At 41.9% G+C, this 20,203-nt stretch overlaps 2 protein-coding genes across 2 annotated transcripts in view; both read left to right on the top strand.

The window, feature by feature from the left end:
- Window positions 1-15,105, top strand: part of LOC138630794 (E3 ubiquitin-protein ligase SMURF2-like) — a 60,695-nt gene extending 45,590 nt beyond the window's left edge. The window contains exons 12-20 of the mRNA XM_069715363.1: window positions 5,053-5,266; window positions 7,815-7,918; window positions 8,338-8,452; window positions 8,817-8,995; window positions 9,554-9,691; window positions 9,932-10,052; window positions 10,250-10,451; window positions 11,003-11,078; window positions 11,991-15,105. Of these exons, the coding sequence (XP_069571464.1) occupies window positions 5,053-5,266; window positions 7,815-7,918; window positions 8,338-8,452; window positions 8,817-8,995; window positions 9,554-9,691; window positions 9,932-10,052; window positions 10,250-10,451; window positions 11,003-11,078; window positions 11,991-12,090 (1,249 nt within the window). The 3' untranslated portion in view covers window positions 12,091-15,105. The remainder of the gene's footprint in view (window positions 1-5,052; window positions 5,267-7,814; window positions 7,919-8,337; window positions 8,453-8,816; window positions 8,996-9,553; window positions 9,692-9,931; window positions 10,053-10,249; window positions 10,452-11,002; window positions 11,079-11,990) is intronic.
- A 531-nt stretch (window positions 15,106-15,636) lies between these two features.
- LOC138630839 (uncharacterized) overlaps window positions 15,637-20,203 on the top strand; it is a 13,582-nt gene continuing 9,015 nt past the window's right edge. Inside the window, exons 1-4 of the mRNA XM_069715419.1 lie at window positions 15,637-15,881; window positions 16,194-16,714; window positions 17,434-17,587; window positions 18,100-18,325. Coding sequence (XP_069571520.1) covers window positions 15,848-15,881; window positions 16,194-16,714; window positions 17,434-17,587; window positions 18,100-18,325 — 935 coding nt within the window. The 5' untranslated portion in view covers window positions 15,637-15,847. The remainder of the gene's footprint in view (window positions 15,882-16,193; window positions 16,715-17,433; window positions 17,588-18,099; window positions 18,326-20,203) is intronic.

The raw sequence follows: 20,203 nt of genomic DNA, 5'->3' as shown, positions 1-20,203 counted from the left end.
CATTTAGTGAATTGCTTTCTTCTTTTAAAGCCAGCTAATGACTAAACAAGGTCCTTATCCCTAAATCCCCCTCCCCTGATATTTAACTTGCAGGTTGATTTAACAAAATTATGGATTTTGCACCACATCAACACAGAGATGGATGTCCTAAAAAAAATTTCCATCCTCGACACTTAACATAGTTCTGTTATATTTCTCAACCCTGGAACGCTATGTAGTTATTTTCCACCTGCCATTCAGGCTGCATTTCCCTTTGTTTTCAAAGCAGTGTATCAGATGGTTAGTTAATTTTAGTCTTTTTTAACAGCTCTCTATTTACTGGCATTTTTCCATTTAGTTTTAAACCTGCTACTGTTTCCTCCCTCTCAATGAGGTCTTCTCCAAACAGAGAAGCAGGACTGTGCTCCATTTGAATTGTCCTGGACGCCAGCTTGGCCTTTGACACACTGGACATCAATGTCTTAAAAAGCCATCTAAATTATGTGATGTGGGTCTGGACAACATTTTAATTCATGTTTTACCCAGTTATAAAAACGACAGCCTCTTTTTAGAAGTGTAGAACCTTTGTGTTGTGGAAGTACCTCACTCGTCTGCACCCTTTTTGTTGTTTAGCAGTTTAGCAGCAGTCTACAGTTTGCACCTCCATCTTCTGATCCTCCAGACGCTCATCTTGATTTAAGTGTGACTCAGACAGACCGGTTGCCTTTAACCTCGACTGATGAAGGCCTTGAATTGTCAGACAGTCAGACATGGCTGCATTACTGTGGTCTGCCGCACTGTCTCTCATATACTCAAGCTTCCTCATTTGCACCAACACATAGTGTATGTCTGAAAGATTACATCAGTGTTTGCTGAATGTATTTTTAGGTGGCGCTGGATGGTTTAGTGGGCATCAGCAGGTATTTTCCCAACCATCTTGTAAATCTTCATGACATTTATATCAACATTTGCATTATTATTTTAAGAAGGGATGATTATATTTGGTGCAATGTGTGTGTGGTATATTTAACCCGTGAAAGATAAATATAAATGCAAATTATTGGGTTAGCAAAAAATCCCACATGTACAATATATACAATATTCAACATTTTCTGCTGTACCTTTTAAACCACACATGTGACTTAACAGTACAGTAAATGCCAGCTGTCTAAACAGTAGATATAGCAGTGTAATGGTCTGTATGTGGTGCATTAAAAAGCAGGATATATAAGGGTGAACAGAAGCGGACAGGCAGAATTCAAATGTATATTCCTACAAAAAAAAAAAAAAAGATTTAGCTCTTACTTCTGCACTGTATATTTCACTCTGTTGTCAGCATGAACTGCCTTTTTGCACTCATATGCTGTATATACATTATGATTTCTTCCTGTTTTAGGAAACTCAGTATTTTTGAGAAACTCTGCAGAAATATCAAATGAAAGCAGATTATCATCAGCAAAGGGAATTTTTTTCAAATGTGTCTTCCAATGCAACATATTTTAGTCAGTAGACGCTATCATCACCGCCACAGTCTGCCTGCTGCTGGTTTCTGCAAAGCGTATACTGTTGGAGAACACAGACGTGTGCAGATGTGGGAGCTTTGCATTTGGGAAGGATGTTAGAAATCACGCTTTCACTGGCAAAGACAGATCTTGGCCGATCTGGCTTTTCTCTCCTGTATTTTAGGAGAGTGTAAAGAGCACGCCACCAGCCGATACTCCGAGCAGATCGACTCTTAAAGCGCCCTTTGATTCTCTGGGCCGGGTGCGGGTGGGGGCAGAGTGGGTGGGTCGGGGGATGGCTGGTGTGGCTTTCACACCACTACACTCAGTCAACACTCATTACACCCCATCTGTGCCAGCTGCCGTGCAAAAGCAGCACGTACATTTTGTCACACACAAACACGCAGCTTTGTTCTCACACACGCCGGCCTGTCATGACTGCAGGGTCAGGTGCAGGTCAAACAGTTCTGGCAAGGGTTCGCTCCTTCATTTCTCCACGTTAGCAGCCTCTTTTCCTCCATTCCTTCTAACGTGAAACAATAATACAATCCCGTGCCTTTTAGTTTTAATTTGAAAGTTGATATGTCTCCCCAGTCGTCATATTTCACACGAGTTGTCACATCAGTAGGAGCCATTCATCTCCTGAAAGATTTGCAGCTTTGCTGTGCTTGTATTTTCTGTTTTTCATCAAATATGCAGAGCTCGTTCCATTTGGAAACCAGAGACGATGAACTATGCTGAAACGTATTTTTAATTACATTGTGCCCTCAGAAGAATAAGTGTGCTGAAATTACGCTTTATTATATGGTTCTTGAGTCTTGCAGCCAAAAGCAACTCATTCCATTTCGTTTTGAGGCATCTTTTCTTCCCCTCCTCCTTCCTAAAGTGGTTTTCAAGACTGCTTTGCTGCAGTCTTACCCTTTCTCTGACATGCTAGAAGCCCCAGCGCTTGCCAATAAAATAAATAGCAGTGGACTTGATTATACAGGGATAGACTGGTGAAACACTGCACCCGTTTAGTTTGGAAAGCCTGAATAGATAGACAGGCCTGAAGCAGAGAATCCAAGTGTAGAGCAAGTGTTGGGATAACCGGATGGCTACCTTAGAAGGCCTCTCCTTCCTTTATATGCCACTTCAGGCCTCCTGGTGTGTTGCCTTTGTTTGGCCAACAGCAGCATTGATACTCCACACCCAGCAGAGGACAGTAGCCTCTTTTAAAGAGGTCCTCTGCTGGCTCAGCGTCTCCTCACAGGAAAATGAGGGCTGCTGTCCGGCCGAAAAGAGAGATGGATTATGTTTTGATGAGGCCCACCCAGGCATCTCACCACCAACACCACAGTGAGCACCGGAGGAGGCCAGAACTGGAGGGCTTACCTTCGCCCAGATTGTATAAGATTGTATTGAACTCTTTGTTAGAATGTAGAAGCGCTGAATGGCATAAATGGGGTAAAGATGAGGATTTATGTTCCTCAAGTTAAATTCCTTGGTCCAGTGTGTGGCCGGTATGTCTCCCTGTTCACACCCTTCACTAAACTTAACATTGTTGTCTGAAAACTTCAAAACAAGGCCACCACACAAACACGAAGGCCAGACTGGACTCCACATTTACCAAAACATAATTTGTTTTACGGACAGAAGAGCAATTATTAATGTTCTGTTGACGTTAAAACAGAACTCCAACGTTGGTGGGTTTTTTTCCACCTAAATGTCTGAGGGAGGGTGGCAGCGCCTGTGGTCTAATGATGGAAATAGTAGTTTTTACTCATGTTATGTACTTCAGCTACCCTTACAAAATATGTAGTTACATGCAGTATGCATAAAACTGGGAGGCACTACTTTGTCATAAATATGCACCTTGAACTTTGGCAGTCTTTGTCGTATCTGTTTGCGATCTGTAGCGAGATTTTTGCAGTAAAAATAAAAGGGTATTATTTGGGAAGAGTATGTTCCCTTTTAATGCCTCCTCCTCCTCCTCTTCTTCTTTTTGCGGCTCGTATCTTCCGCTGAGCAGAGGATTGTGGGTCAAAACAGCCAGAGAAGCCTGCTGGCCTGCATACGCCAAAATACAACTGTAGTCCTGTTGTAGGACATCCTGGTCATTTTGTTGTTCTCTATTTCACATGCATATGGGACTTACTCTTTTTCTGTCATACTAAATATTATGGTAGGATGGCTATTTGGACACACAGTTTCAGTTATGGTTGATGGTGGGGAGGGGTGAAATCAACCTTGACGATGAGCTTTTTTAATTCAATTCAATTCAATTTTATTTATATAGAGCCAAATCACAACATAGGTTATTTCATGGCATTTAACACATTTAAGCAGAACTTTACAACATTATACAGAGAAATCCAACAATTAAACAATTCCCACATAAGCTCAGAGGGAAAAACTCCTCTTTAAGGGAGAACAACCTCCAACAGAGGGAAGGAAAAACTCCCTCTGAACGGGAAGAAACCTCCGACAGAACCAGGTTCAGAGGTGGGCGGAGCCTCTGCCTCGACTGGTCGGAGTGAGGGGAGAGCAGAGAGAGAAAAGGACAGAATAGAGATCCAAAACATGAACTGTTGGTGGAGCCGACAATCACAGAACAGAGACGTGCAGCTCCACGGCCAGGACATCTGCAAAAGAAAGAACAGAAACTACCCAAGCGAGGGAACTGTATGGAGAGGCAACAGACAATAAGCAAAAACTATGGGAGAGAAAAATCATGATGTTGATGAGATGTAATGGTTTAGCCCTCAGACAGGAAGTACAAATGTCAAGGAATGGAGACACAGCTGGAGTAAAGATTTCAGGGGAATTTAAAAAGCAGTTGGTGAATGTAGACATGGAGAGAAAAGTGTGATGGAGGAAAGCAGAGAGGAGACATCTACTTATCTGTGCAGCTGAGCTGGCAGGAGGTTGCAGCTGCTCTTACACCACCCTCCTTTGTAAATGCTCTTCCCCTCTCTCTGTTTCTTCCTCTGTGTGTGTTTGTGTCTCTCTGCTTACTCAAGATTTATCTCCCTAGCTTTGTCTTTCCTGGTGGTGATATTTACCAAATGTCTGGTCAAATGCCCGGCCTGTCCGCAGGTCTGGATCAGATTTAATGGGGGCTTAGGGCTGTCTTTAGGGCTCTTTGCTTTGAGACCAGTCAGCAGGGTAAAGGCTGGTGAGGGAATTTCTTACAAACATCCCGGAGTTCAGCGGTTAGAGGATATGTGAGTTGGAGGGGTTGGGGAATTCCCTCCAGGACATTTCCGTCTTACTTCTGTCTTTGTATAAATCTGTTACCTCCACCAGATTCAAAGTAGTGAATGAGAAAAATTACAGTAGCCACATGATCGTATAATTTGATATGGTAAATAGAAATTGGCCTGAGGAGAGAGCAGCTCAGGACAAACCTTTTAAAACAGCTGTTTAAGTGAATGATGGATCTTGTTGACAAATGGCTCTTCTCCTGTCCCCCCCCCCCCCCCCCTTCTATCATCACCCTCATCTTCCCTTTCATACCTTGTTGATCTCTCTCCATCTGTTCCTTGACTTTTCCTTCTCCCGCCTGCCCTCGCCATCCTTGTCCCTCCAGTCACCCGCCTCAGTTGAAGGACCAGGGTGTTCCTGGGACCCCTCAGCAAGCTCTGTCACCGGCCCAGTTACCTGAAGAGGCGGAGTGCCTGACGGTGCCTAAATACAAGCGAGACCTGGTGCAGAAGCTGAAGATCCTGCGACAGGAACTCTCTCAGCAACAACCCCAGGCCGGCCACTGCCGCATCGAGGTCTGCCGTGAGGAGATCTTTGAGGTAAATAAACAGATCTGCACGCCTCAAGGGACGATGACGCCTTCACAAACAAGATGATAAGACTGCACTTGTTTTATAGATTGCAAAAAGAATACAAACACTATCTTCCTCCATATTCACAGATCATGAACCGTCATACACCTGGAATTTAATTTCCATAATATGTTACACATCAGGAGTGCAAATGTTCGTCTAAAAGTAGCTTTGTTACTCATAAACATGACACTCTCACCTTAAAGTTTTTTTTATGTGCTTTTAAACCATAAAAGGAAACATCTGAAGGGGATCTAGAAACAGATGCGAACCCATACCATAAAAAATGAATGTTGAACAACAGAGAATTTAGCATGTATTTGTATTATGTGCATAAAGTTTATAATCTGGCACGCAAAGCATCACGTGCTGACATGCAAAGACTAAACATCCGTGAAAACAATAGCATAATGCTCACAAACCCAGAACTTTTACATTTTACTGGAATTTTTTCACCCCGTTTACGACGTGCACCAGAAATAGCCCGGGGCAGCACAGAACCAGCACTCAGTGCCGCTTTACGATTTCCCGGGTAAAGCAGAACAGAACGGCCTTCACAACACCACAAAAAAACCTCCTCTGTTCCTTTCCTTCTTCTCCTCCTCTGTCTCACTTTTTCTTGCTCTCCTGATCATTTGTTCTACCGAGGCAAAGGCATTCTTTCTGGATGATTTCAGCAGCTGAAGAGATGGGGGTGCGGGGAGGGGGTGAGAGCGGGTGAGGGAAGGAGCTAAGGCAGCGGCGGCCAGACATAACTTCATAACTACAAGCTGAGCAATGAAAAATATGACTTCATCCCCCTTTGACATGACAGCTGTGGAAGGAGAAAGTAAAGTGTGAAAACCTGCCCTGCGGGTCCACTGGAGATATTCATGCAGCAACCAGCAGTGCAGTTCACCACTGCCAATGTGTGCAGTTATTAACACGGGATCCGTGCCACAAGCTGATACAACACTGCAGTGTCAGTGGGCCCCGTGTGAACCCGTTCATCTGGAAGAGTTATTAGGGTCTTTGAAATTGGCCTGGGAAGTTTTTTATTTTAATATGTGTCTTTTATATTTTTTAGTTCAAATATTTCTTTATTGAACAAGTAATGCACAGTGACACCCTCATTAGTGCTGCTATTTAGCTGCTAGTGGTGCTTTTATTTTGTTGGTGTTACACATGTGGCCCTAGTTACAGAGGAAAGGTGTATCATTTTTAAGGACCTTTCATAGGTTGGGGGACCTCCTCATGTTCTGATAAGGTTTTAAACACAAGAAATAGTTCCTCGAACTGATCCAGCCAACAGAAATACTTTATTTGTGACAATAATAACAAAACGAATGTTTTGGTTCCAAGCTTTGTAAGCACAGTCTCCATGTTGGGTCCCTGATCATTTAGTATAATGTTATAATAATATTTTGAACACTTTGCACGCAAATACATGCTCGTCAACATGTTGGAATAGGAGGAGTAGATTGAGTTGATTCCTGCAGCTCAGCTGTGTGTCTGTAACTTTAGAGAGTTAAAAATGTGTGGTTGTGTGTGTGTGTGTGTGTGGGGGGGGGGGGGTATCTTCTTCAAGTCAACTCTTTGCAGCCTAGATCTGTCGTGCTTTTGCAGTTGCAGCAGTGCTGTTGCTGTGGCAGGAGATTGTTTACTGTTGTTGGACTTTGAGTCTCTGGACTCCCCTCAGAGGAGAGACAGAGAGATAACTCTTACATAATACAAGAAAGGAAATGCACTCAATATTTTTTAACGATGATTTCGGGGATGATTTATGAAGGAGGGAGACAGGGAAAGAATTATGAAGATGTGCTGGAATCAGCTTATTATTTTTAAAGCAGTATTTTAAGGCTTCAGTCTGCACATAAAAATAAACTCATTCCTGGCCTGAGTATGTTAGTAGTCAGAGGCCCGGCCAGGCTCGAGCTGAGATGAGGAAATCCACTGCAGCAATCAGTGAATCTCTCACTATCGGCGAGAAACAACTTGTAGGCCTTGTTACTATTAATACTGCTTTTAGCTGCTTATATCACAGTTTTGGTTAATCAAAGAGTTGGATCCCAAATATTCATTTAAAGGCATCATTTGCAGTTTGCATGTAATGTTATAATAGTAATGTAATGTTTGTGACATTAATCCAATATGTTACTACATGCTAGTCCTTGATGGTGAAGAGGAAGTTCATCTTAAGTTAACGTATTCACGTTGTAATGTTGATGTAAACATGATACTTCCTCCAAACAAAGCTCGGTAACACCAATGAACAGGCCTTATTGTTTATTATTTTAGATTTCCTTCCATACATCATGAATACCTGATATATCTGAAGGTGTGTGTTGTTCTCAGCAATCTTTGGTTTCGAGAAGCAACACTACTTTGTGCTCCATATATGTGATACACACACAGGCAAAATGTCAGTTACTATTTTTCGTTGCCACATTTCACATCATGTTGTGGAAACCTTTGATATTGAATCCAATCTTGTTAAGTGTAAAATATAAAATGTTCTGTATGTGCTCAATCGTAGGAGTCGTACCGGCAGGTGATGAAGATGCGCCCGAAAGATCTTTGGAAAAGACTGATGATCAAATTCAGAGGAGAGGAGGGACTGGACTACGGTGGGGTAGCAAGGTGGTTACGCACATGATTTGATCTATCAATAAAAATTTCCCTTTGGGGGACCATTTTGTCTTTTACGCCATCATGACATGTTTACTTTTGACCTCTATATCTGTCTGTCTGTCTGTCTGTCTGTCTGTCTATCTATCTATCTATCTATCTATCTATCTATCTATCTATCTATCTATCTATCTATCTATCTATCTATCTATCTATCTATCTATCTATCTATCTATCTATCTATCTATCTATCTATCTATCTATCTATCTATCTATCTATCTATCTATCTGTCTGTCTGTCTGTCTGTCTGTCTGTCTGTCTGTCTCTCTCGCTCTCTCTCTCTCTCTCTCGTTCTGTGTTTTTGAATGACATTTTGACTCTGTGTGTGTGTGTGCGTGTGCGTGTGCGCGCGCCTGTGCCTGTGCGTTAGGGAATGGTTATACCTGCTTTCCCACGAGATGCTGAACCCGTACTACGGCCTGTTCCAGTACTCCAGAGACGACATCTACACTCTGCAGATTAACCCGGACTCTGCTGTCAACCCAGTACGAATGATTTCCTTCGTAGTCATAACTTCTCATAGACATGTTATAATGATGTGTGTATCCTGTGTGTTGTTGTTAGAAGATCTAGATTAACTTGGCACATCTCCAGGCTAACCGTGACATCATATGAATTTCATGTGGATATAAAAAGGTTAATTAGAGACTTGTATGTTATATTTAACATTTCCTTTTAATGTAACTTTATTTTGGTAGCTGGACTCTGCTCAGTATGTGGACCTATATTTTTTGATTGAAGTGTTTCTTCTCTTGGGGTGAAAACTGAAGCTGTATAATCTGAATCTGTATACAAACTGATATATGAGAGAAAGCCTAAAATATTAATATCCTCTTTTTTAATCCGCAGGAGCACCTGTCATACTTCCACTTTGTGGGTCGCATCATGGGCATGGCGGTGTTTCACGGCCACTACATCGACGGAGGCTTCACCCTGCCCTTCTACAAACAGCTGCTTGGAAAACCAATCACGCTGGACGACATGGAGTCTGTGGACCCTGACCTCCACAACAGCCTCGTCTGGATTCTGTAAGAACCTTTTCCCTGGCACCACATTGTGGTCCAAACAATCTGCACGGGCAAATCAAAGTAAAAAAAAAAAACACACTAAGAGTAAAACTTGTGGAAATACCAATTTTGTTTTTATTCTAAACCCCTTTTACACAACATGTCTGGAACTGCACGCTGGGTTTGAAATTGTATCATTGGAGAAGTAAATCAGATTTTAAGTCTGTTACTTAACAAGAGTGCCATGCAAGCATGGAAGAGAAAAGACAATGCATACATGTATGTACAAAAAGACATCAAAGAAGCTCAGAGTGCACATACTGTACATAAGAGGCACATGCACAAACTTGACCAAGCTTAACACCAAACCAATTCAAGTAACTGCAGCGCCCTCTGCTGCCACATCACCTGGACATCTGATCTCAAACATGCACAACCCTGGAGCAGTGAATCTTGCTTGGGTGACCATGCAAAGCTGAATGGTGAAAAAGATGTACTTTTGATGCAGTGTACTCCTGTTATTGAAGTTGAGAGCTGCTTCCTGTGGTCACATGCTGCACCTTCTGTCTGTCTGCACAGTGACAACGACATCACTGGAGTCCTGGACCACACTTTCTGTGTAGAGCACAACGCCTACGGAGAAATCATCCCACATGAACTCAAACCCAATGGGAAGAGTATCCCAGTGACAGAGGACACCAAGAAGGAGTATGTCAGGTACGAAGGGGGGATGCGCATACACACACACACACACACACACACACACACACACACACACACACACACACACACACACACACACACACACACACACACACACACACACACACACACACACACACAAAGTATGCAGCCAAGTTAAATTTCAGTCCACACAAGTAGCACATTTTCACTTTTCTGTTGCGCTGTCATTGACTCGGTGTTTCCGCTCCGCTCGCCGTCTCATGTTCTCTGCAGGTTGTATGTGAACTGGCGCTTCCTTCATGGCATCGAGGCTCAGTTTCTGGCGCTGCAGAAGGGCTTCAATGAAGTTATCCCGCAGCACCTGCTCAAAGCCTTCGATGAGAAGGAACTAGAGGTACGATAGAAATCAAAGTCCTGCAGCTACACCAGCATCCTGAATTAAACACACACACACACACACACACACACACACACACACACACACACACACACACACACACACACACACACACTAAACTGCATCATTCATTCACCCTGTATCGTTTCATAAAATATTTCAAAGTCGCTTTAAAAGTTTGTCTCTGCCTTCAGCTGATTGTGTGCGGTCTGGGAAAGATCGACATCTCTGACTGGAAGTCCAACACCCGTCTGAAGCACTGCACCCCCGACAGCAACATCGTCAAGTGGTTTTGGAAAGCGGTGGAGTCATTTGACGAGGAGAGGAGAGCCCGGCTGCTGCAGTTTGTTACTGGCTCGTCTAGAGTGCCACTGCAAGGCTTTAAGGCTTTACAGGGTACTTAAACGGACTCTGTGTTTTGGTTCTGATGGTTTTCTTTCTGGTTTATCTTCTGCTCCACTGCTCAAACAGGGATCCTCTCATCAGTTTTCATAAACATGATACTGCTTCCTGCCCGTATTCTAAAACAAATGGGTGTCTTCTACGGTATTTGTTTGTAAAGCATGAAGACTTTTCATTTAAAGAAAGATAAAGGGCTGTTTTTATTGTCAGTGTTGAAAGATTACTGGACCCATAAGGATATTATAACCATTATGTGGTTCTGACTAACAATATAGATGTTTACGATTATGTTGTTGAATGCCAAGAAAATAATTGCCTTTTTCTCTGCTGTGATAAAGGGGTCACTTTTTATTTAAATACAGAAGAATACATAAAATTGCAGGAACATCTTGTAGCTGTTTTATAGAGCAGTGAAGAAACCCCCTCATAAACAAGTCCAGATGAAATGTGGGTCAGGACTTTATTTACGAGATATGGGTGACTAAATGAATGGTTAAATGTAATGCTGATGTGCACCTGATGGAGTCTGTGTGTTTTGATTTCAGGTGCTGCAGGACCCAGACTCTTCACCATTCATCAGATTGATGCCAACACCAATAATCTGCCCAAAGCCCATACCTGGTGTGTATCACATGCACCTGCAGACACGCACGCATTTGCACACAACACTTATTAAAATGTTTTGATAAGAGGATGTTTTTAATGATTTTTCTCCACAGTACACATTTCACTCATTCTAATGGGTGTCACTAATAACATGAACTATGACGCTGTTCTTTTCAAGTGTGCCAATAAGCCGCTGAGCACAACACCAGTAGCCTGAGACTGAAGCTCAATCGAATTCAGTCATAATTATAGCAATGTTAATAATAACCTTGATTTATATCACACTTTTCTGAACTTGCGTCACAAACTGCTTCACATTAAAAACATAAAGCCATAAAATAAAGACAAACTATAAAAACAGACAAGCTATAAAAATCCAGCAGCACACTGATGGTATAAAGTAAAGCAATTGACTGTGCAAGAGAAATCATAAAACACAAAACATTCTGGATAAAAATGAATCACTATAATCAACTAAAATCAGGAAAGGCTCTACGATAAAAGTATGTTTTAAGAAGAGATTTAAAAGATCTCTGACTCCAATGACCTTATTTCTTGGGGCTCTGACAGCGAATGCTCTGTCACCTTTAGTTTTGAGCTGCTCCTTAATTATATTTGACCAGAGCTTACTTATTATCTCACTATCTCACTGTCTGGCCCTATTGCTATTGAGTTGGAATAGTTTGGATTTACACTCATGATGTTCCTATTGTGACATGTCAAAATGCCTCCCCTGAAAAAGACCTCTCCATGTTATTTATGTGGCTGTGCCTCAGATGGTAGAGCAGGTTGCGTTGGGTGTGAGCGTGTGTGTGAACGTGTGTGTGAGCGTGTGTGTGAACGGGAGGCAAACCGTTTAAGAACACAAAGGTGATAAAGCGCTGTATAAGTGCAGAACATTGAACATTTCTTTCCTTCTCTCGGCAGCTTCAATCGGATCGACATTCCGCCCTACGAGAGCTACGACAAACTATACGACAAGCTACTGACGGCGATCGAGGAGACGTGTGGCTTCGCAGTGGAATAAGAGCAAAATTGGAGAGTGTGTGTTTGTGTATGAGCATGCGTAAGTGTGCAGGACTCAGACAGACTATTATTGTCACTGCTACGTGTTACGACTGGCTCATTCGGAGGCTGATTCGTACGTTAGCCTCCCGTCTTCCTCTTCTCCCACCATTGTCCACATTCTTCCATTATCAATATCTGTTTGAACAGCTGCTACAGAGGAGTCCCTCCCCCGTCATTGTTTTCTTTTTCTTTGGTTTATTTCTTGAGATACAGAGAGCAAATTAAGAGCTGTCATCGAGGGTTTTTTCTTTTTTTTCGTCGACTCACTTTGCAGTCTGAAAAAGAAACTTCAGATCTAATCAAATTGAAAACATCTTATTGACCTATAGCTCAACATCTTACAACGGTTTTGTTTTTTTTACTGACTGATCCATGTCATGCTACTGAATCTTTTAACACTGCAGGTAGCCATAGATTTCCCTTAGTAGCCATCTTAACCTCAGCCAGTACACCTTCCCGTCCTCACGGCTGCAGAGCTGGAGTGCTTCATCTCAAAGGAGCGCCACAAATTCATCCTACCTCAGTGTAACGCGTCGATATTCGAGGGGTTTCATTCCAAAACGCTATGAATTATCTTAAGGGGAGGGTTGATAACAGATTATTGAATTCAAATTCAGACAGCAGTGTTCATAATTAGACTGATTTTCACACCAGCCATCATTTTTCTACCTGTAAAACCATATCATCTGAACAGCGAACATATCACTTTGAAGTGGAGCTCAGACAGACTGATTCTGATGTTTTGTGGCGTTTTGAGGGACAGACTCTGGTGAAGAAGAACCCTATTTTCTCCCTGAATCACTGCAGTGTGGCCACAGCTCATGTAAACGTGTTTCTGCAACTGTATACAAATGTGCATTTTATACAAAGTAGACAGTAGTTGCCCTTCGTCTTCACTCTCACAGTGTCCTTTATGTCACTGCCTGCTTCATCTTCCTCCTCTCTGATTCACACATTTGTCTCCAGCAGTGTGCATGTTTTTTTTTGTTTTATGTTTTTTTTATATCCAGTCACTTGATGTCAGACCATATGTGAAAAGGGCACCGCTGTCCACTGGAGGAGGCTTAATAAGAAGGCAGATGTCTGTTTTCAGTCACGTCATCAGTTTAAAAAGGCAGAAGTTCTTTCTTTCTCTCTCTCGTCACTTTAGAGCACTTTACAGACTGAGCAGTGATGGCAGGAGTGCTTTCTTCACGTTAGATTAAAATATATCACGTTTCATTTGCTATACAACTACATTAGAAATATTCAGAGTAAAAAAGTATCTATATACCTGTAATTTTTGAGTATATATGTACAAATACACAGCTATTTTGTATATTGTTGCTTGTTCTTTCTGTTCAGTTTAAATGCAAGCATGTTGGTGTCTGTCACAGACCTCTTTGCATTCTCAGGTGAAGTTATCCTTCGTTTGTTTTTTTGTTATATTTTTTTTAATTTTTACATTACGCTAGTATGTGAGGAGGGAGTTAAACTGCTTTTAAAGGAGACTATACACAGAGCCCTGTCTTTAAACCCATGTTGCCAGTTTAAAGTGACGTGTTTTCTTTTGGTCTTTCATTCATGAACAAACACATACCTTCATAGGAGAACCTGATTGGCCATATTTGCTGCTCTGGAGGTCTGTGCCACCACTGAATACGTTTAGAGCACAGATGACAATTTTATTTAATATGCACGGGAGCAGTCTGATTGTCACACGAATTCTAAAAGCAAAGAAACGAGAATTGAGAGCTGCAAATGCTGGAGGTTGACTGCTGCTGATCTCTTAGGTGCTACATGGTGAAAATGAAAAGTCACTGAACACCAGAGAGGCAACAGTGAGGAGCATCTCCACCTACAGAGCCTCCATCCACACACAAAAAACAACCACTGCATGAATGGATGCTTGTGAGATAGAGCCTATTTATTTGCATAATTGTTACTCGGAAAAGTTTCTGACTCGAAATCTGTTAAATATTCATTTTTATATGTATGCCTGCATTTATCTGCAACCATGAACAGTTTTATTTGGTGATATGATAAAACCTGTTTTTTTATTTTTTATTATGGGGTCATCGTGAGACAAAACAAAGTACATGAAATTATGATCTGTGTCAAAACTAAATTTGATTTTACCTTTAATAACTTTTAGTCAGTGGTGGAAAATAAATGCATTACAAGTTTTTTTGCACACATTATGCATACTTGGGCTCCAAGTTATAATCCAACACTTCCTTCTATGTACCAAATAGTTATTGGACTGATTCTTTTTTTTTTTTTATATGTAGATACGGTGTATATATACTTACACACACACACACACACACACACACACACACACACACACACACACACACATACACACACACACACACACACCTTCTTGATATGCACACACACACATTTGTCCAGTTCTGCTCTTTGTTTTCTGGCTGGTTCAGTCTTTAGTGAAAACGTTGTCGGGGCTGAGTGCTTCCAGACGACGGGGAAATCCCACTTTTCCCCAGTTTAAGCAGCATACACAATTATACAGTCTCAGCAACGTTTTTTGTTGTTTTTTTTTACTCTAATTGATCTGATTAACTGAATGAATTGGTTGCCAGTTGTCAAAATTGATGGTTTAACTGGATACAAACAACAACAAATTGTTTAATGTTCAGCAAACTCTTTCCCAACACTTTGATTACCAATTTACAGGTTTATGTGCAAACTCTGTGTGTGTTTATAAATTTTGATTAAATTCAGTACAAAACAAAAAAAGAAATGTTGTTTTTAACTGCGCCATGTTTTCTTTTGATTTCTATCTGTTTTTGTATTTATTATTACAGTATATGTGTTCATAGTTTTCCACATCAGCTGCTCTGTGAGTTTGTAACTGACACCTGCGCATAAGGACAACAAAGAAGCAAACTAATACACTTCTTGTACCCTTGCAGAAAGCAGAGCAATAAAACTATGCTGTTTGGACCTAACAGCATTGTGTTTTATAGAACCACATGTATTACTGTCTTTTTTTTTTTTTTTTTTTGCTTTTTGCTGTTGCAACATTGAGATGATTTTGTAATGTTATGTAGTAAGCAAAGACTGTAATTTATAAAGTAGGACTTGTACTACTTTTGTAGGAATATAAAGTAGGACTCCAGCTTTTGTTTCACTGTCCTTTGCATCAAATCTGCAGATGTGCCAAAACCTGAAGAAGAAATCATGTCACAGTATAGAAGGTAGCTAAACCAAAAGTGTTTTAGATACCAAAGCCCAACATGTGAAGACACCCAGCAGATAAAGCAAACATTAGGAACAATGATCCTACAGTCATAGTGACAAAGACAAGCCATTTAGTATTATTACTTATGGTGACACCACAAACTCTCAAAGTGTATGTCTCATAAGATTCATACAGTCTAATTTCGCATAGCCTTATATGAAAACCAGATTTATTTATGTTTTTTTCATTTATTTATTGATGTTGAAAAATTGCAGAACCCCGCGCATGCGCTCACACGCTTAGGCTCAGTGAGCGCTTTCGAAAACAACATGGTGGTCAAACAACGACCAGCAGTGATTAAACTGCCCATACCGCCTTTATCTAGAACAGCTTACAGGACAAAGACGTGTCGTCAGAGACAGACCCACGAAGGAAAAGCAGGCTAAAAACAAGGAATTGATCCGAGGCCGGGATAAAAAAAAAAAAAAAAAAAAAAAAACGGACTTTCGGGACCAGAACAGTTTCAGAAATGATGCCGAGTTTGCTTTATTTCTCACTGACACGTAATTATCCCTTTTTTTAAAAAAATTATTATTAATGTTTGTTGTTAGAGAAACAATGACCTACAAAGCTAAGATGGTACAGTAACTAGTAGGTAGAGGGAGGGACCTGGACGTTTAACACTGAAGTTAACTTCCGATTTGGAGCTTCCGGATATGTAAAGGTCGTGTAAAGCCAATTCCGAGATTTGCTCCTGAATACATGACATCTGTGTGAAATGAGTCGCTGAACGCATGTGCAAAGTTTGAAAACTTTGCCGCACTGAATTGCGGTGTTCAGACCTTTAAACTGTTTCTCATCTGTCCTCAGCTCAGGTTTTTGTAGGCGAGGCTTAAAACTTCTCCCGCGACGCCACGAAGCTGACGGACTGTTAACGAAGCCCTCCGCCTGGCCACGCCCCCTCACGGTGGACCGGTATAAAAGCCCGGCCGGACTTCGGTTGCCCGCACTCCCCGGAGCGGACCCACCCACCGACGGGATGGCCCCCGCCACCCGCAAGTGCATCTTCCCTGGATGCAAGAACCGGCAAAACAACTCGGCATCGTTATTTCAATTTCCAGCCGATGAAGAAAGAAAACGGAGGTGGATCGATTTCGTGAAGAGCCACGCTGACGGAGAGGTGAAGATCAACACCAACAGCCGCCTCTGCAGTGACCATTTCACGACGGTTTGTTTCACCAACTTCCGCCGGAGACAGATGGACTTCACGGACAAACCGCTTCTCCTGCAGCGCGGAGCCGAACCGAGCATCGCCCCCCCGGACCTTCATCCTCCGGTCGCACCGGCTCCGTCCGGACCGGCACCGTCCGCTGCCGCCAGCAGTTCACCACTCCGCGTAAGTTCTGTGTGCTTGTTATAATTATACCAGATAACTTTTCCAGAGGTGACATTTAGTCCTCGGTGCAAACCTCTGACGTGATTTTACTCGTAGAATAACGGTATTTTGGTGAAATGGGAGCTAATGGAGCTAATTAGCTTCTATTGAGCTCGTAGCTGAGCAGAGTTCAGAAGAAAATGTTCCTATAACCGCTGATTTTTTTTTTATTCGTGTCCATCTAGCTACGATAAGGAACTATAATATATGTAACTCTCGCGGTGATGGTAAACATGGACCAGAGGATATCTAGTCCTCCTGATTAATGAGGGTTGTTGTTGTTGTTTGTACTCTGGTGTAACGTTACAATCACAGGTGGAGGAGGAGGAGGGAGCAGGTGGAGCAGGAGGAGGTGGAGGAGGAGTTGGAGGGACATCAGTGGAAGAGAAAGACTGTCTGCTCGACCTGAGCAGGTCCAAAGTTTGAACATGATATGTGATGTAATGGATGCGTTGTTCATGTTGCAGTCGTTACAAAACTAAATCAACTCCTCCGCTCTTATTATCTCCACTATTGTAATGCAGGTGTGTTAGAAGTAGTTGGAGACTCACTGTCTGCTGTCTCTGGTGTCCAGTTTGACTCCTGTGTTACAGCTCATGGGGGACAAGCTGGATTTAATTGCGTCTGTATGTTTCACTCATTGGACAAATAAATTCTGATTCTATTCTGTTTTCTCGAAGCGGGCTGCTCCGTCCAGCAGAGATGCAGAGTGTCAGTGCGACTTGATACATAAAATGACCCGAGAGCTTGGATTACAGACGGACCGCTTCGTGGGGAAAAAGACTGTCGCCACACAACTCTCATACAGGACACTGGGCAGCAGAAAGAATGCAGGTATGACGCGTAACTTTAAGTTTGTCCTCATAAATATCTCTGACGATAGATATACTGTAGGATTGTTGGTACAATAAAATAGTAAAAGAAAACGCTGCTGAAAGTTGTTGAAAACAATTACAGGTCATCTGTCCCAATATCAGATTATTTTACTATATTGATAAAACATTTTTTTCCAAAAAACAATTATGTTATGATTGGCGAAGTGACAAAGGAACAATAATAGTGCTCAGCGTACTTTTGGATTGCACCTAATGCTGATGTTATTGTTGTGGTTAGAACCATGAGCCTAAGAATTATTCATTCATTCATTAATCATTCATTAATCATTCATTATGGACTGCAGACTTCTAATAAATGGTTTAAAAGAGCAAGTAAATGTCATGGCGTATGAATTCAAAGAACAGCAAACATTTTTACATGTGTGTTGTGTTTACATACAGTCGCCCCGTATAACAACTGTACATGCAGAACTCTTGTTCCTCTCCTTTATATGCTTGTATATTATCCAGGTTCTCAAGCTACAGTAGCCACAAGGACTGTTGGTGTGGGCAACACCACATCCAAGCGTCTTCCACTTAAGCGGAAAGCAGGTCCAACTGATAACCCACCAAATAAACGTCCGCTCATGGAGTTCCTATCTTTTCAAGAAAGTGAAATCAGTTCCCAACTAGCTGATCCTGATGACTCCACCTTTCTCCCCAGCATCTCAGAATTGGCCGACACAACTAGTACACAGTAAGTTCATTAAGAGACTATTTGAATTACTCAAACTACAGTGGGGCAAAAAAAGTATTTAGTCAGCCACCAATTGTGCAAGTTCTCCCACTTAAAAAGAGGAGAGACACCTGTAATTTTCATCATAGGTATACCTAAACTATGAGAGACAAAATGAGAAAAAAAATTCCTGAAAATCACATTGTCTGATTTTTAAAGAATATATTTGCAAATTATGGTGGAAAATAAGTATTTGGTCAATAACAAAAGTTCATCTCAATACTTTGTTATATACCCTTTGTTGGCAATGACAGAGGTCAAACGTTTTCTGTAAGTCTTCACAAGCTTTTCACACACTGTTGCTGGTATTTTGGCCCATTCCTCCATGCAGATCTCCTCTAGAGCAGTGATGTTTTGGGGCTGTCGCTGGGCAACACGGGCTTTCAACTCCCTCCACAGATTTTCTATGGGGTTGGGATCTGGAGACTGGCTAGGCCACTCCAGGACCTTGAAATGCTTCTTATGAAGCCACTCCTTCGTTGCCCGGGCGGTGTGTTTGGGATCATTGTCATGCTGAAAGACCCAGCCACGTTTCATCTTCAATGCCCTTGCTGATGGAAGGAGGTTTTCACTCAAAATCTCACGATACATGGCCCCGTTCATTCTTTCCTTTGCACGGATCAGTCGTCCTGTTCCCCTTGCAGAAAAACAGCCCCAAAGCATGATGTTTCCACCCCCATGCTTCACAGTAGGTATGGTGTTCTTTGGATGCAACTCGGCATTCTTTCTCCTCCAAACACGACGAGTTGAGTTTTTACCAAAAAGTTCTATTTTGGTTTCATCTGACCATATGACATTCTCCCAATCCTCTTCTGGATCATCCAAATGCTCTCTAGCAAACTTCAGACGGGCCTGGACATGTACTGGCTTAAGCAGGGGGACACGTCTGGCACTGCAGGATTTGAGTCCCTGGCGGCGTAGTGTGTTACTGATGGTAGCCTTTGTTACTTTGGTCCCAGCTCTCTGCAGGTCATTCACTAGGTCCCCCCGTGTGGTTCTGGGATTTTTGCTCACCGTTCTTGTGATCATTTTGGCCCCACGGGGTGAGATCTTGCGTGGAGCCCCAGATCGAGGGAGATTATCAGTGGTCTTGTACGTCTTCCATTTTCTAATAATTGCTCCCACAGTTGATTTCTTCACACCAAGCTGCTTACCTATTGCAGATTCAGTCTTCCCAGCCTGGTGCAGGTCTACAATTTTGTTTCTGGTAGTTTTGACAGCTCTTTGGTCTTGACCATAGTGGAGTTTGGAGTGTGACTGTTTGAGGTTGTGGACAGGTGTCTTTTATACTGATGACAAGTTCAAACAGGTGCCATTAATACAGGTAACGAGTGGAGGACAGAGAAGCCTCTTAAAGAAGTTACAGGTCTGTGAGAGCCAGAAATCTTGGTGACCAAATACTTATTTTACCGAGGAATTTACCAATTAATTCATTAAAAATCCTACAATGTGATTTCCTGGATTCTTTCCCCCCATTCTGTCTCTCATAGTTGAAGTGTACCTATGATGAAAATTACAGGCCTCTCTCATCTTTTTAAGTGGGAGAACTTGCACGATTGGTGGCTGACTAAATACTTTTTTGCCCCACTGTATATGCTGTGTTATTTGCTCTCCTTTATTTAAATATTTCCGTGAGCTTCTTTTTAACGAGGTCATCCATGATCCAGCACCATATTAGGGGAACTTAACTTGCAGCCCTCAACGATTTATTATGTGTTTATGCTTTACAACTGTATTAGACATTTTAGAGAAAGCCTTATCCTTGTCTGGAACAAATAAATGAAACTTTTATATTCTATTTGTGAAACTCCGCAAACAATTCACTGTTTTGTTTTTGTT

This window comes from Brachyistius frenatus, unplaced genomic scaffold (assembly GCF_029030835.1).
Source record: "Brachyistius frenatus isolate BFR_SWC_R1_liver_20210118 unplaced genomic scaffold, ASM2903083v1 Contig_142, whole genome shotgun sequence".
NCBI lineage: Eukaryota > Metazoa > Chordata > Actinopteri > Embiotocidae > Brachyistius > Brachyistius frenatus.
The sequence above is the reverse complement of the archived record's forward strand: the minus strand, read 5'-3'. Positions and strand labels throughout refer to the sequence as shown.